The sequence below is a fragment of the Sinocyclocheilus rhinocerous genome, unplaced genomic scaffold (genome assembly GCF_001515625.1).
Source record: "Sinocyclocheilus rhinocerous isolate Xijiao unplaced genomic scaffold, SAMN03320098_v1.1 scaffold2448, whole genome shotgun sequence".
Classification (NCBI taxonomy): Eukaryota; Metazoa; Chordata; class Actinopteri; order Cypriniformes; family Cyprinidae; genus Sinocyclocheilus; species Sinocyclocheilus rhinocerous.
In genome coordinates this window covers 313,421-329,264 of record NW_015627540.1, presented here as the reverse complement: position 1 = coordinate 329,264, position 15,844 = coordinate 313,421, and the positions used below count along the sequence as shown (strand labels likewise).

The 15,844-nt window shown below is 37.3% G+C and overlaps 1 protein-coding gene and 1 long non-coding RNA gene across 2 annotated transcripts in view; both read right to left on the bottom strand.

Annotated features, from left to right (window-relative positions):
* Positions 1–15,333, bottom strand: part of LOC107730191 (tRNA (guanine(10)-N2)-methyltransferase homolog) — a 25,902-nt gene extending 10,569 nt beyond the window's left edge. The window contains exons 1-12 of the mRNA XM_016540950.1: positions 15,089–15,333; positions 14,828–14,893; positions 14,675–14,748; positions 13,836–13,917; positions 13,658–13,750; positions 13,364–13,498; positions 11,293–11,449; positions 9,876–9,956; positions 9,597–9,761; positions 9,244–9,316; positions 7,465–7,599; positions 1,595–1,715 (exon numbers count right to left, since the gene is read on the bottom strand). Coding sequence (XP_016396436.1) covers positions 1,595–1,715; positions 7,465–7,599; positions 9,244–9,316; positions 9,597–9,761; positions 9,876–9,956; positions 11,293–11,449; positions 13,364–13,498; positions 13,658–13,750; positions 13,836–13,917; positions 14,675–14,748; positions 14,828–14,893; positions 15,089–15,166 — 1,260 coding nt within the window. The 5' untranslated portion in view covers positions 15,167–15,333. The remainder of the gene's footprint in view (positions 1–1,594; positions 1,716–7,464; positions 7,600–9,243; positions 9,317–9,596; positions 9,762–9,875; positions 9,957–11,292; positions 11,450–13,363; positions 13,499–13,657; positions 13,751–13,835; positions 13,918–14,674; positions 14,749–14,827; positions 14,894–15,088) is intronic.
* Positions 12,017–12,934, bottom strand: LOC107730221 (uncharacterized). The gene is made up of 3 exons (XR_001638663.1): positions 12,759–12,934; positions 12,134–12,221; positions 12,017–12,034 (listed from the first exon to the last, which is right to left on the bottom strand). It is a non-coding gene; the product is annotated as an uncharacterized LOC107730221 (long non-coding RNA).
* Positions 15,334–15,844: the final 511 nt, after the last annotated feature.

Here is a 15,844-nt window from a genome sequence, read left to right as displayed (position 1 = left end):
CTGGGGAAGAGTTCAGAAAAAAATTCTGCTTCATTGAAGGTTCACAGAATCATGTAGCCTTCATTATCCATAATGAAAGATGTTTGAAACAACTAGAACTCTTCCCTGCTTTGTCAGTATGGTGTATGGAGTGTAGATTGATGTGGAGAAAAAAAAAAGTAATTTAAAGCAGCTTAACATAAGGCTGCAACATAACAAAACATGAAATAAATGAAGGGGTATGAATACTTTCGCAAGGCACTGTGTATATATATATATATATACATACACACACACTGCCGCTCAAAAGTTTGGGATCAGTAGGATTTTTATTGTTTTTTGTATGTAGAGTTCATTTGCAAAAACAGATAACTCCGTTTTTAACAATTTTCAAAAATCATATTTTTTTTCATTGAGCATTCCATTTAATCTCAATTAAACTGCAGTTGGGCTATTTTGATTAGGTAACAAAAAAAATACTATATATAGTGTCCATCATTAACTTCAGTGCCTTACAAAAATGTAAACAATTGTCAGAAAAAGGTCACAGTGCAAAAGGTCTTGTTTTTAATGCTAAATATAATTCAGTAGTTTTGGTTTGTGACTCGGACATTTCTTTGTAAGATTTACCCAAGAAGAAAACCAGATCTTTGGTGGAGGTACTTCAGCAGGGGACATGAGGACACACAGAATCTATGTGCCAAAATGCAAAATGTAAAGAGAAACAACTGAGCGAGAAAGAGAGATGGAAACAGAGAGAAAGAGAATGAGAAAAGGCAGAAACAGGGCCTCATCTTGACTCAGAGTTGTTTGACAGCTATGGACTAATGCTACATCTGCTAAGCTCCTAAAAGTCCTGCGTTCTGTTCTAAAAATAAGCTACACTGGGTAATATTTATCCCATAATGCAACAAGACATGTTCCTTCTGTTCTCAAACAAAAGCAACAGAACTCTAAACCTAATATTATAATTCATGTGAAGAGCATTGTAGAACAGTCTAACAGAGCCGATCAAGGACATAAGGATAAACATCCATAAACAATGAGCGACGGACACTATTCAGATGGTTTTTTAGCTACTGCTGGACACGAGGAGAAGTTTTGCAGAGATCTCCACAATCTTATTGACGGATCCGATGCCAAGATCACATCAGAGCTACTTGAGCTTTGGGAAATGAGCCAGTTTTTCACAGAAGAGACTGATTTAATAGTCATTTTTTGTCTTTGGGGATTAAAACAAGTTCAGGAGGAAGACAAGGACATGACATCTACAGATAACATATACGTTCCAGGTTTGGAGCATAAGTCGGTGGAGACACATGCCAGTCTGGGTAAATATTCATGCGTGGGTTTCAGGAAAGCTTTTATGGGAACAATTTGGGGTTTTGAAGTGAAGTGGTTGTCAAATCCAAAGATGGATTGTTTTCCATACAATGTGTGATTAAGTCATTAAAGCGGCGTAAAAACAGAGAGTCAATCACAGCCAGATGGCAGGATTATTTTCAGATTGGGGCCATAAAAGACGTAACAGTATAAAACATGTTCAGGACAGTTCGCATATATCAAGTTCATCTTTAGACCAAGGGGCCTCCACCCAAAAAAAAGCCTCACATACCTCAGGCTCCTTGGTCTTCTCCATGGTGATGAGTCTTCGTGACGTGTGGCTGGACAGAGTTTGTTCGCAGTTGCTGATGAGAGTTAAACAGGGGTGAAGAGGCACCATCTCCTCACAGTACCTGCAGATCACAGTACAGTTTCAGATCAGCCAGCTGCACGCTTACCAAACGAAACACCTTGATAGTGGTAGGGGATGTCACAACTATCGGCTGTTGTTGCTGAAATTTTGCCCCTGCTCACTTGTGTGTGTCACATGCACTGCATAGCACTGGAAAAGGGGTGATACATTAAACTGCCATTTTTCGTAGATTGCCTGCCAATTATTCCCCAGGCAACAAGAAGGTCACCAAAACAACAACAGAATCAATGCATGAATGTAGTCGATCGCTAAGGACAACATTCGACGTCTTGCTGTAGCGATTGCCCGCATGGAGTTTGCTAAAAAACACCTGAAGGACTCCAAGATGGTGAGAAATAAGATTCTCTGGTCTGATGAGACCAAGATAGAACTTTTTGGCCTTAATTCTAAGTGGTATGTGTGGAGAAAACCAGGCACCTGTCCAATACAGTCCCAACAGTGAAGCATGGTGGTGGCAGCATCATGCTGTGGGGGTGTTTTTCAGCTGCAGGGACAGGACGACTGGTTGCAATCGAGGGAAAGATGAATGCGGCCAAGTACAGGGATATCCTGGACTAAAACCTTCTCCAGAGTGCTCAGGACCTCAGACTGGGCCGAAGGTTTACCTTCCAACAAGACAATGACCCTAAGCACACAGCTAAAATAATGAAGGAGTGGCTTCACAACAACTCTGTTACTGTTCTTGAATGGCCCAGCCAGATCCCTGACTTAAACCCAATTGAGCATCTCTGGAGAGACCTAAAAATGGCTGTCCACCAACGTTTACCATCCAACCTGACAGAACTGGAGAGGATCTGCAAGGAGGAATGAGAGGATCCCCAAATCCAGGTGTGAAAAACTTGTTGCATCTTTCCCAAAAAGACTCATGGCTGTATTAGATCAAATGGGTGCTTCTACTAAATACTGAGCAGAGGGTCTGAATACTTAGGACCATGTTATATTTCAGTTTTTCTTTTTTAATATATCTGCAAAAATGTCAACAATTCTGTGATTTTCTGTCAATATGGGGTGCTGTGTGTACATTAATGAGGGAAAAAAATTAACTTAAATGATTTTAGCAAATGGCTGCAATATAACAAAGAGTGAAAAATTTAAGGGGGTCTGAATACTTTCCGTACCCACTGTATATCTTTGCTTTCAATATGTAAAAGATGACAATGCAAATATAGCAGGAAAGTTGTGACCACATTTGCTGGGTTACAGACAAAACTTCGCACTAAATGTGACTTAACACTTTAACAAGTTAATAATAAATAACATGAAGCTAGCTAAAAATATAAAATTTGTTTTTCTAATTCAAAAATGTTGATGTAAGTGTCTCGAACCTAAAGTATGCATTGCAATAATGATTCACAATAATTCCTGGTTAATTTCGAAAATGATAAAAATCAATCAACAATTACCCTCACACACCTGTAGGTTATCAATTGTTGCATATAGGAAAAACGACCAAAAAAAACAAAACAGGTCAAAACTAAAAAGAATATATCCCACACAATATCCGCACTTGCAAATGTATCAAAATATAAAAGTATTCCCTCACAACATTTCGGTCAATGACATTTATCAGGCATATACAAACAATTCTGGCAATCCAATTTTAAAAACAATACATGCCCAATTTATATTTTGATATATTTTCATGTGCGGATAGTGTGTGGATTTATTATTTTTTGTTCTGAAGATGATAAAAAGAAAAAAACTCAGTTATGAAGTTTCAGTTATGAACTTTAAATGGTTCACTGACTAAAGGCCCTAATATATTTCAGGCAAAATCTAAGAACAAACTACTAGAGGTCGACCGATAGTGGATTTTGCCGATACAGACGCGTTGTGTTCAACTCGAGCAGCGGTCTAAAACAGTTTATTTAAATCACCAAACAAACACAAGTTTACTTCACGAATGAACAATGATAGAGGCCGCTCTCGCACTGTATAATGACAGCAGACCCTTCTCAGCCTCTCCAGCAATGGACGCAACCCGGAAAACTATCGGAACCGATAGTTCCAGCAATCAACTATCGGTGCCGATTAATCGGCAAAACCGATACATCGGTCGACCTCTACAAACTACTGTGATGTAGAACAAAATCAGGCCAAAACAAAGTTTGTTTCAGGAGTTCGAAACAGCTTGGCAAAGCAAACTTTTTGAAAAAATACCTTTAATTCGCCATTGGTCTGTGGTGATTACATAATCAGTATGTGCGATTCAATAATAACAAGCGTGTCTGATTCAAACTGCTAACTCACAAGCAAATTCAAAGCAGTTGCTGCGTCCCAATTTTTGCCTACTCTTTTAATTTTTGTTTATAGTTTTGAACCAAATCCTCCTTCAAAGCGCAATCAATGGTTTGTGGGCAATATTAGCCATTAGAGTGTGCATGGATCTGCACTTTGAATTCCCACCTAGAAATAGTACACCATCTGGGTAGGGTTGGGTATCATTAGTTTTTTTTTCCGATACCTGCATGCACTGTATTTTTCCTCTTCTGCTGTCGAGGTAATGCAAGGAATGTTGTGATTGGTTGTCAAGGCAGCCAATCAGAATTTAGCAGCCTCGTCTCTGATTGGCTGGAATTATGGCATATTGTAACGCTGGGTTGTGTTGAGCAAGCGAGCTGTTGGCATTTAGAGAGCACTGAGGGCGGGCATCAGGTGAGCAAGCTAGTGAAACGTTGCACGCGCAAAAGAGAAGGTCTGCACACATCCAAAAACTTATTTTAAATACAAAATTGATTTTCGTGCGCTCTAAATACTTTCTTCTTTGCGAGACAAACATTTTCTCCACAAAACTCAGTTTGTGTGTGTGCAAAACGCACTTTTGCGCGCTCAAAATATGATCTTTCGCACGCAGAATTGTGGCAGAGATGTAATCCCATACTTACGTCCGTTTCGGAGAACCAGAGGACAAATATTTCAATCGATCGCTCAGGCATGGCACCGAAATGAGGAACCGAAATCTGCATTCGGATTCGGTTCTAGTACATACCGGTTACATAGGTACCGGTGCCATATTGCTACCGGGTTTCGGTACCCAACCCTACATCTGGGTACCTTCAAGGATACTCATTTCAACATACTAAGATTTAGGACAAACTCATTCTAATTTCAAATACTATTTAGAATGGATTTTATGCAGATTGGGACACAGCAAGTGTCCTGACTTCTTCTGGCTGATGCATTAAAAAATAATCGGCTCATAAAAGTCCTTGTCTTCGAATTGGACCACACAGCTTTCCCTTGTTGATACATCGTGCTCTAAAGAACTTCTGAAAACACATATTTCACCAATTTTTCGCATTTGTGACCATTTTAAATCACAATCTGAAGCCCTGCCACAACCATAAGAGCCCATCTAACCAGAACCACTAAGAACATCTGAACTATTCGTTGTTCCCAGAGGCAGTGAAGACATTTAGTAAGGACATTAACTCAGCAGGGAGTTGCGCTGGTGGGCTGTTAACATTCACGCGCTGACAGACGTGTTCGCACGCATCGACTCCCTTCATTTTTCAGACGATTACGTAAATATGGCTAGCGCCTGAAATCAATGAAAAAAATGGGTTCGAGGGCTGCTAGCTCTAGCTGAACCTTATCCACACAAAGCCAGTGATCCACAAACCATTGCGCACACGCAGTTAGCTGCGTTTCAAACAAATCATAAATTATGTGCCCTCTTTTCAACGGACCTGACAAAGCAAAACAAGGAGGCATTCGAAACATACATATTCTCCATCGCACTGTTTACACGGAGCTACTCCTGTCACCTTGGAGAAATGTCTAACAAATGTCAGCTTTCCAGTAAAGGGCCCTCTGGAGAACCCCATCCACAGAAATCACATGACAGAATCACATTTCTGAATATAGGGCAATGAGTCAGAACAGACTAGTGCATTATGGGGTACGAATGACTGACTAACATCCCATGTGGCTCACACTCATCCCTGCCTTCACTTCATGACGTCCGTGTCCCGTAAGAGAGATTATTCTTCTATTTGCAACAATACGCAAAGGTAACAAAACAATTAACATAAAGGTCAAAGATGTCTCAACTGAATCAAAAGACTCACTTTTCAGCGTCATGTTGACATCTAGATCACCGTGGACATTATTAAAATATGTTAGGATATTTTTCTCTGTCATACCTCATTTGGTTTTGTTTTTAACAAGTGACCCGTTGCGTCACCAGAACTTTTGATGTTTACTATGGAAGAAGTGTTTAATTTGGTCTGGGGCTCGATTGTTAACTTTCTCCTCAAGACAAAGTGGATGAATTGGATACTGAGGGCTGTTTCCACTTCTAACTGTTACAAGGGTAATCAGCGTCGAAGCCCCAGATTCCAGCAGCAGTCATCTGCTCCTTTGACACCAAAGTTTATAAACACAAGTGTTGCTATACTAACGCCCGTTCTGAAGATGCGGTCATAAAGCTCCTGACGCTAGCGCCTCCTTGTGGTGATGTCACTGACAGCTATACTGGTTTCTTAGTTAAATCCTTCCTGTCTGCAGACCCCAACACATTCACCAGATACACTTCTGACCCGTCGACCGGATACACTGGAGTTCAGTTGTGTGTAGTTTGGTTCTGACTCTCTGCTGCACTTAATGATAAAGATACACAGTACCATTCAAAGTTTGGGGTCATGAAGAATTTTTTATGTTTTTGCAAGAAGTCTCTTATGCTCACCAAGGCTGCATTTATTGGATCAAAAATAAATAAAACAGTCCTATTGTAAAATAATATTACAATTTAAAATAAGTGTTTACTATTTTAATATATTTTAAAATGCAATTTATTCCTGTAATGGCAAAAGTGAATTTTAAGTAGCCATCAAGTCATTCTAATATGCTGATTTTCTGCTCAAGAAACATTTCTTCTTATTTTTATTATATAATTATTCTATTATTATGTGATACATTTTTAATTCAGAATTCTTGCTGAACAGAACGTTCAAGATCAGCATTTATTTGAAATAGAAATCTTTTGTATTTTTAAATAGCTTTTGATCAATTAGCCTAATTTAATGTGTACTTGCTGAATAAAAGTTGAACGTAGTGTACATTACACTTGCACTATCATACTAGTATTTTGTTAATATTGTGCCAGACACACTTTGAATTAGAGCGGGATATTGTACGGCATTAATTAATCTGTAGGATATTATATATAACACAAAAATAAAAAATAATGAGAAAAAGAACTGTGATATGTGACTGTATCTGCATAGCCCTACTTGGAAAGCACTTCATTCATGTATTCAATCAAGACAACGCAAGCTAAATTCATTATTGTTGGCATCAGCAATCTTGTGGGAGTGAATCCCGTAACTATATGATGGAAAATCTGTCTATAAGCGAGACAGAGATGAGGTAAAGGTGTAGATCAAGCGGCGGGCCCCTCCTTTGAGTCACAGCTCTTCCCGGGCCCTGTAATCAGTGGATAGCATGATCTGTGGACACTGCTGTTTGTGGTCAGTGGGAAATACCCCACGGCTTCACACCTGCTCCTCTGCTGGGCTGACCGCAGGTCAACGAGCCTGAGCAGGTTTAACATCCACCACCTCAACAGGGGGCTTGAGCTACTGATGTGATTTGAGCTCCTATCCACAGGCATAGGATGGTACAAGATAGCCCCCTAGTGACTGATTCAGTACACATATGCTGGAGGAATCTGCTGCATCTGATAAAGTTAGTGAACGTTATCAAGCTGTCTGATTAGATGTACTTACTCTGGTCTGTAGATTGGAAGCCAATAGACGAGACGCCCACCTAAAACCAAATGGTGGGCTGCAAAATTCAAGAGGTCGGCAAAGATATCACTCAGGTGATACGCCATTGAAACGGGGACGTGACTCTCTCCAGAGCTGCATTGGGATATGAAACACAAGAAAATATAATCAACTCAGAATCTCAAGAGGGATAGCTCACCAAAAAAAAGAGGAAAGTCTGTCATCATTTATCTGCCCTCAAGTTGTTCCAATGGAGCAGAAGTGAAGAAATCGGGAAAAAATTTGATTGTGCAAAAGATTGTCTCATTCACACACTGATCAAAGTCTTATGAACAAATCAATTTAAATGTTTGCTTTTTGTAGCATTGCAATTGCATGGAAGGGGGTGACTAATACATTATACACAACATTACCTTTTGTGTTCCATTGGGAAAAGAAAGCCATAAGTGTTTTGAAAAACATTAAGCACAAGAACCGGTTTCCTATACATGGATCAAGTGAACATCAAACTCGGATACAGTCTTCAAGACATTATTATTTAATATTATTTTCTCAGGCCTGAATAAACATTAGTAGCTAGTATATAAATATATAAAGATTTTTTAGATAATAAAAATAATATTTGGGTCACACTTTATTTTAAGGTCCAATTCTCACCATTAACAAACCATTAACTATGACTTTTGCCTCAAACTCCTAAATTGCTGCTTATTAATAGTTAATAAGGTAGTTGTTAAGTTTAAATATTGGGTAGGATTAGGAATGTAGAATATGGTCATGCAGAATATGTGCTTAATAAGCACTAATAAACAGCAAATATGTTAATAATAGGCATGCTAATAAGCAACTAGTTAATAGTGAGAATTGGCCCCTATACTAAAGTGTTACGAATATTTGTTTCCTGAGCACCAAATCAGAACGATTTCTGAAGGATCATGTGACACTGAAGACTGAAGTAATTGCAGCGGAAAATTCAGCTTTACCATCACAGGAATAAACTACATTTAAAATATATATTAAAAAAATACTTTTTATTTCTCAATACTACTCTTTTTACTGTATTATTGATCAAAAAATGCAGGAGAGACTTCATTTTAAAAAGCCTTTGAATGCTAGTGTAACTGTATAGTCTTGTACCATTTGTTGTGTTAGAGGTGAGGCAAAGGATCACTGGATGACTGGCTCATATCTAAAGAGTGTTTCAAGTGGATCCATTAAAAATGCAGGTGGATAAAAGTGATAGGCTTACAAGTCCACAGGAGGTTTGATGATATCTTTATGAGATCCCGTTCTCCTTGTGGACTCACGAATACCATATGGAGCTACACAAAGGGAAAAGAAAAACACTTGAAGCTTCAAAACAACAGTTAATAGTAACAAATAAAAAATAATGTGGCTTTAAAGGTGAAGCGTGTAATTTATGAGCCACTAAACATAACTGAACAATGTTGATTTCTGAAGGATCATGTGACACTGAAGACTGAAGTAATTGCAGCGGAAAATTCAGCTTTACCATCACAGGAATAAACTACATTTAAAATATATATTAAAAAAATACTTTTTATTTCTCAATACTACTCTTTTTACTGTATTATTGATCAAAAAATGCAGGAGAGACTTCATTTTAAAAAGCCTTTGAATGCTAGTGTAACTGTATAGTCTTGTACCATTTGTTGTGTTAGAGGTGAGGCAAAGGATCACTGGATGACTGGCTCATATCTAAAGAGTGTTTCAAGTGGATCCATTAAAAATGCAGGTGGATAAAAGTGATAGGCTTACAAGTCCACAGGAGGTTTGATGATATCCTTATGAGATCCCGTTCTCCTTGTGGACTCACGAATACCATATGGAGCTACACAAAGGGAAAAGAAAAACACTTGAAGCTTCAAAACAACAGTTAATAGTAACAAATAAAAAATAATGTGGCTTTAAAGGTGAAGCGTGTAATTTATGAGCCACTAAACATAACTGAACAATGTTTACAAACAGTATTCCCATGCAACTGAAAATCCAGATAGTGTTTTGGAACAGCTTGTTTTTAACTGGTCCAATCAGGCGTGCTATAGTATTTTAACATAAAAATAAATTGTACACCCTTCACCTTTGAAGACCTTAAGTTTCTAGGAACGTACGGTCTGTAACAATGGCATCAAACTGTGCATTTGTTCTCCAAACAGGCTTGGAAGCATCAGACACCATGACGTCCACATAGAGACTCTCAGTCCCATACTGCCGCAGGTTCGCTCGGATGTTCTCATCCGGTCCTCTCCATTTCTGATTCTTCCTGCTGGCTTTTCCTGCAACAGTTTTAAATGCTCACAGGTGTGCACTCACTACAAAAGGATGACTAAACCTACACTGTGTGGAAAACTGAAGGAGAAAATTATTTAAAGGCTTTAAAAAAAACATACCTATTCCATGGATAGTGTTATAATCGATGTCTGTTCCACATACATAAGCCCCAAAGTGTGAACACGCTACCAGAAGACTACCTGAAAAACAAAACAGAGTAAGAAAATGATCATTACAGAATTTAAGATAATAATACAAGTAATCGCTGCAATATATCTGACTGTAGATCTTTATATCTGCTTGACACTTTAAAAGTATGGCCTATAAGGATTTCCAGGCAACCAGAGAGTGTTCAACTAAATAAGCACATCTGTACTGCAGATCTCAGTACATGTGGTGACAACAGACTTATGATAAAGCCCTGGCAACATCGTGGCACGCTACAAACTCACAATAAGCCACGCTTTGGGAAAGAGACTGAGAGATAAATGCAGCCCCATGCTGTTTAGAAAGCAAGCAATTCTTCATTTGACTGATGCCACTCGAAAGTGTCTTTTCAAAGTCAAAAGAAAGAGGAAAAGTGGGCCAACTGAGACTGAAAAGTGAGAATTTCTGTGAGCCATCACAAAAAAAAAAATGATATAGAGATCTGCTCCTGGTTCGTGATAGACACAAAGAAACAGAAGATGATGGCCCATATCTTCAATCACCCAGACAAGCTGTCAGATGTGATTTCACTCAGAATGAGAAACAAACACAAACACCTGCTTCAGTTTGGCCCAAAATGAAGCGTCTAAACTGTTCTGATTAACAACGTGCCAAACAAACCCATTTTGCAAGACTAAATTAATTAATTTGCAGAATAAAGATATCTGACATCATAGGCGTGTTGGATGAGAACTTATACACTGACTTTGCTGAATGGCTTTTTATATTAAAACTGACTTTCTAATACTAGTTGTCGAAGAACCAAATTCCATTAAATTAACACAAATAAATATAAGTAAATTGATAAAATGCAACACTACTAAAAAGTACTATTTCAAATACATACTGTTCGTTTAAACTTTCCATTCATTAAAAAATGTGAAAATGCATTACAAAAAATAATTCCACAAAAAAACAGCACAACGGTTTTCAGCATTGATAACAATAAGAAATATTTCTTGAGCACCAAATCAGCATATTAGAATGAATTCTGAAGACTGAAGTAATGGCTGCTGACAATTCAGCTTTGCCATCACAAGAATGCATTACTCTATAGAAAATAGTCATTTAAATTTTTTATATTTACAATATTACTGTTTTTACTCTATTTTTGATCAAATAAATGCAGCCTTGGTGAGCAGAAGGGACTTCTTTCAAAATATTTACAAATATTATCGACCCTGAATCTTTGAACAACAGTGTTATGATGGCTATTTTACAACAGCTTCAAATGTGGCTCATCCAATCCGATATTAGAGTCTGAATTTATGTCAAGAGACATGAATTGTTGAATTTAAAAGCCTTCTATGCTCTCGGACATTTCCTCACCTGTTCCAACAAAAGGATCATAAACCAAATCATCAGCCTTCACTTTGGCATGATTGGCCATGATGAAGGAGAGGCGAGCATCCATACTAGTGTTCCCAATGAAATGTCTCTTCTTCACACTGTAAGAGCGAATTAATTCTCTCTGACCATCTGCAATCTGAAGAGAAAGCAGTTTAATATTTCAGAGTTGATACGGTAGGTAATCTTTTATTTCAAAGACATCATTCAGCTTTACTTTCCAGGCCACAAATCAAGCATTTTACAAATCCATACACAGTAAAAAAACGCAGTGTCAGTTTAACACTTAAAGTGTCGATTTTAACACTACTAAAGATCATATATGGTCCCAATCTGTGTAGTGTTAAAAGTACACCGTTCGTAGTGTTGAATTTTTAGTGTTAATATAGCACCTTACAGTGTAGAAAAATTACACTCCGAGTGTAAAGTGTTACACTTGCTATTGTTGTTAAAATTTTACACTATAGGGTATTTAACACCCCTGGTGTTGTTTTAATCCTTTAAGTGTTATTAATAAAGTATTCTTTTCAGTGCAAACAAAAAAATGCTATTGTATGGTGTTAATGTACAAGATTAGACATAAAATCAAGAGTCTTCAGACAGATGTATAAATTTCAACGTTTATTTAACAAATGGGCAAAGTGGCAACTTTAAAACAAATATCAGATGTGTAGAGGTTAATTAGTCAGTAGGAGACCAATTGATGCAATATCGCTGTCCCATTCTAAATAACAGATATGACAACTTTAGCAAAAAAATGCATGAACACAGAATATAGATAAAGCATTAATATAGATAATTTTATTCTGAAATATAGTCTAACCTTAGAAATCGGTTTCATCCTCCTTTACAGCTGATTCCGAGGTCAATTGGGTCCTTGAATGTCTTGGGAGAAGCCAGGAACTTGACTTCTTGAAAAGAAAAGAAAAGAAAAGAAAAGACAATTAATGACAACAATATCTCTCTCAGGAACCATTCTGCTAAGTTGATTGTGTAGTCACACAGTGGCTCTGTTCACACCTGGCATTAGCCAGGCATTATCTCTTTTATTACAGGGTTAGTTCAAAAATGATTATTTCATCATCGTTTACTCAGCCAAGACTTTTGTTATCTTTGAAACACAATTGAAGATATTAGAATATAAGATTTCTGTCCCTTGAATGACGGTCCAAGCAACTACCACTTTGATACTTCATAAACTTCATAAAGAGATCTAATCCATAAAGAGAACTAATCCATACGTATCGTGGTTTAGTCCAAATTTTCTGTTTATGTTCCCTGATCAATGTATAAATGTGAAAAAAAAAAAAATTCAATCTGTTTATTGTAAAGCGATCGAGTCTCTTCAGAAAATTTGGACTAAACCACTCGATTCATTTTGATTAGTTTTATGATCTCTTTATGAACTTCTTGAAGTATTAAAGTGGTAGTTGTGTAGACAGACTCACAATTCTGGCTTCATCTTCAGCATTCTGCTCCTTTCTTGAAGGGCTTCCATCACTCACACTCAGTGTCATCAGACTCACAGTTTGCAATCTTATGAGAGGAGCTTCCTTCACTTGACACTGCAGAAGTCTGGGCCAATTCTATTGAAAAAGGATAAAAAAAACAACAACACTTATTTCAGTAATTTAAATTTACATTAGGACTGTATATAATATCGTAAAAATAATTGTGATTACCCCTAATTTTGAGTAGGCTGAGAACTGTCTATAATACGGGTGTCAAATCGTAAATTTATTATTATTTTTTTTTTACATCATGCTAGGTTCAATTAAATGAAACATTGTGCAATATTCACATGGATGCCTGAAACAATTGAAGTATTTATTTAATCTGATTGAAATTACACCATAAAACAACACTGAACATGAGTACTGTTTAACACTGTAGATTGTTAATTCAACTCTTTGGGAATTAATAACTTTTAACACTGCAAATATTACACTGCTGATTTTACTGTGCACAATAGTCAAATGTGAAGGCTTGTTCATCTGCAAAGACTACAGCAGAAATGTTCTGAACCGTTATATATATGGAAAGAGCTGCTCACCCATCTCCCAAAGTATATATGGAAAGGCTCCTCTGGGATGTCATTAGGATCAGAGCCATAATCCTCCAGCAAACAGAAAATATGTTCTGGATCCTTCAGATTGACTGTCCCTTTAAATGGCAAGAAGTCTAGAGCCTGTGGCAAAAGCACACTTTATATATTTTCACTGTCCATAACAGAAGACATTCAAACTTGCAGTTAAAGCTGTTGCTAAATTAACGCCAATTATGGATTGTATTCTACAGAATCAGGTATTCAAAATGTACAAACATGTAAATGCAGCAAAATACTTGCATCAATCTTTTGGATTCTGTTATTAAACACTAATGTTTTGTTGAAAGTGTAGACATTGATCTTATAAGTTGAATTTTGTTGTAGATATGGAGCCTGTGAAGAAGCAATACAAGAGACAGTTTATTCAGAGATGCTTTCTGTAAACCACATTGTATTTATTAAGAGAACATGAACAAACCATGTTTTCTGCTGGATACTTCAACAATGACGTCCTAAGCTCATCTGTTGTTGTTCCATGACCCCAAAGTTCAAAAGAAGACCTTGAAATCAATATTAAACTTTACATAAATGCAGCAATTCAATCATTTTTACTGTTTTTTTTTGTTGTTGTTCAATTAAGGCTTTGCAATAAGATCTTTCGTTTGTTAATGTCAGTTAACAAACTAACAATGAGCAATAGGCCTATATATTTTAACCACATTTACTAATCTTTGTTAAAAATTTGTTACATTTGTTCATTGTTTGTTCATTTCAATTCACAGTGTGTTATCTAATGTGAACTACTTTTGGTTTTGAAATTGTAAATGCTGAAATTAGCATTAAGATAAATATAGAATGTAGAATATTGTTCATTGTTGGTTCATGTTAACTCATGTAATTAACTAATACAAACAACTGAAACCTTACACCGTGTCTACACTGGACGCCAGCAGCGCGAGAAAATACTATAGAACTCATTATAATCAGTGATGCTGTCTACACTGGATGCGGCGCGACACGACAAATCCCCGACAGTAAACTGCTGCCGCATTCTATTTATGATGTGTTGACACAAATTTCAAATGATTTTCAACGGTCGCTTTGTCCAGTGTTGACAAGGTGTTATTGTAAGCTGGCACCCATGGTTTCACTCATGAAATATTCATACACTGCTCTTAAGCCAATCATCGACTATATTCAAACACATGCAGAGTCTTGATTAGAGTAATTCAATTAGAGTAATATTTATAATAGGCCTAGTTTGTCATCTTGAGCATTTTACATGTAATGCAAATGTAATAAAATACTACAACCTACTTTCCACAAATCGTTCTAGACATGACACGCCGTATATCATCTTCCGATAAGCCATTCAGTTGCCAAAAGGGAGACTTATGAGAAAAGAGCTAGAGTTAGAAAATAAATAACATAACAATTACTTATGTCAAGTGAAAAACAATTTGGGACTACCTTTTCGCTGAATGTTTCTGATGTATCAAATGGACGTTTCCTTAGAGACAGCAATGCTTTTATTTCCTGTAAACAATAATTCAGAGAGTGATATATGAATATATACCCAACACAGTTTGATCTTAGATTTAAATTAAAATAATTAACTCTACAATACTGAATTGAACTGTGAGTAATGAGTTCTCCAAAGTACACTCTGACAGATTAATTCTAGCATTTTGACACGAAGGTCTGAGTGAACTGAAGGTTTACAGTTTGTACCGGTAATCTAAAATCGACGTTATCATGTGCAAGATGAAGTAAATATTGTCTGCATGCTCGACGACAGTGGAGAGCCATGTTTGTGTGCTACATTCAACATCATCCGATGAGTAAATTATGCTCGTAACAACAGTTCCTGTTTGGCATCCCCGTACGTAAATCGCCTAAGCGAAAGTCTTGTGAAAGAATTAGACCAGGGCTGTCCAAACTTGGTCCTGGAGGGCCGGTGTCCTGCAGAGTTTAGCTCCAACTTGCTTCAACACACCTGACTGGAAGTTTCTATGCCTAGTAAGAGCTTGATTAGCTGGTTCAGGTGTGTTTAATTAGGGTTGGAGCTAAACTCTGTAGGACACCGGCCCTCCAGGACCGAGCTTGGACAGCCCTGGATTAGACATTTGTACTTTTCATTCAATGCCAGTTTTAACTACTGTAACTCATACCCATGAGTAAAATTAAGTACATTGCCTTTGGAGTCGGAACAACTGTGTGTTCGTGAAAGCAGAATTATTTTTTTTCTTATGATTTGATGTATATAGTCCTTTTTGAAAATGGAAAAGATTTCGTGTCACCTGATGATATCTTTTAATCTTTTCTACACACTCATTAATACGGAGCCCCTAAAGGGACATGGTGGTGGGGAAAAAATTCGGGGTGGGAGGAAATTTTTTTTTGCGTTCTCTCGCAAAACTTTTGCGTTCCCTCGAGAAACTTTGCGTTCCCTCGCAAAACTTTTGCGTTCTCTCGCAAAACTTTTGC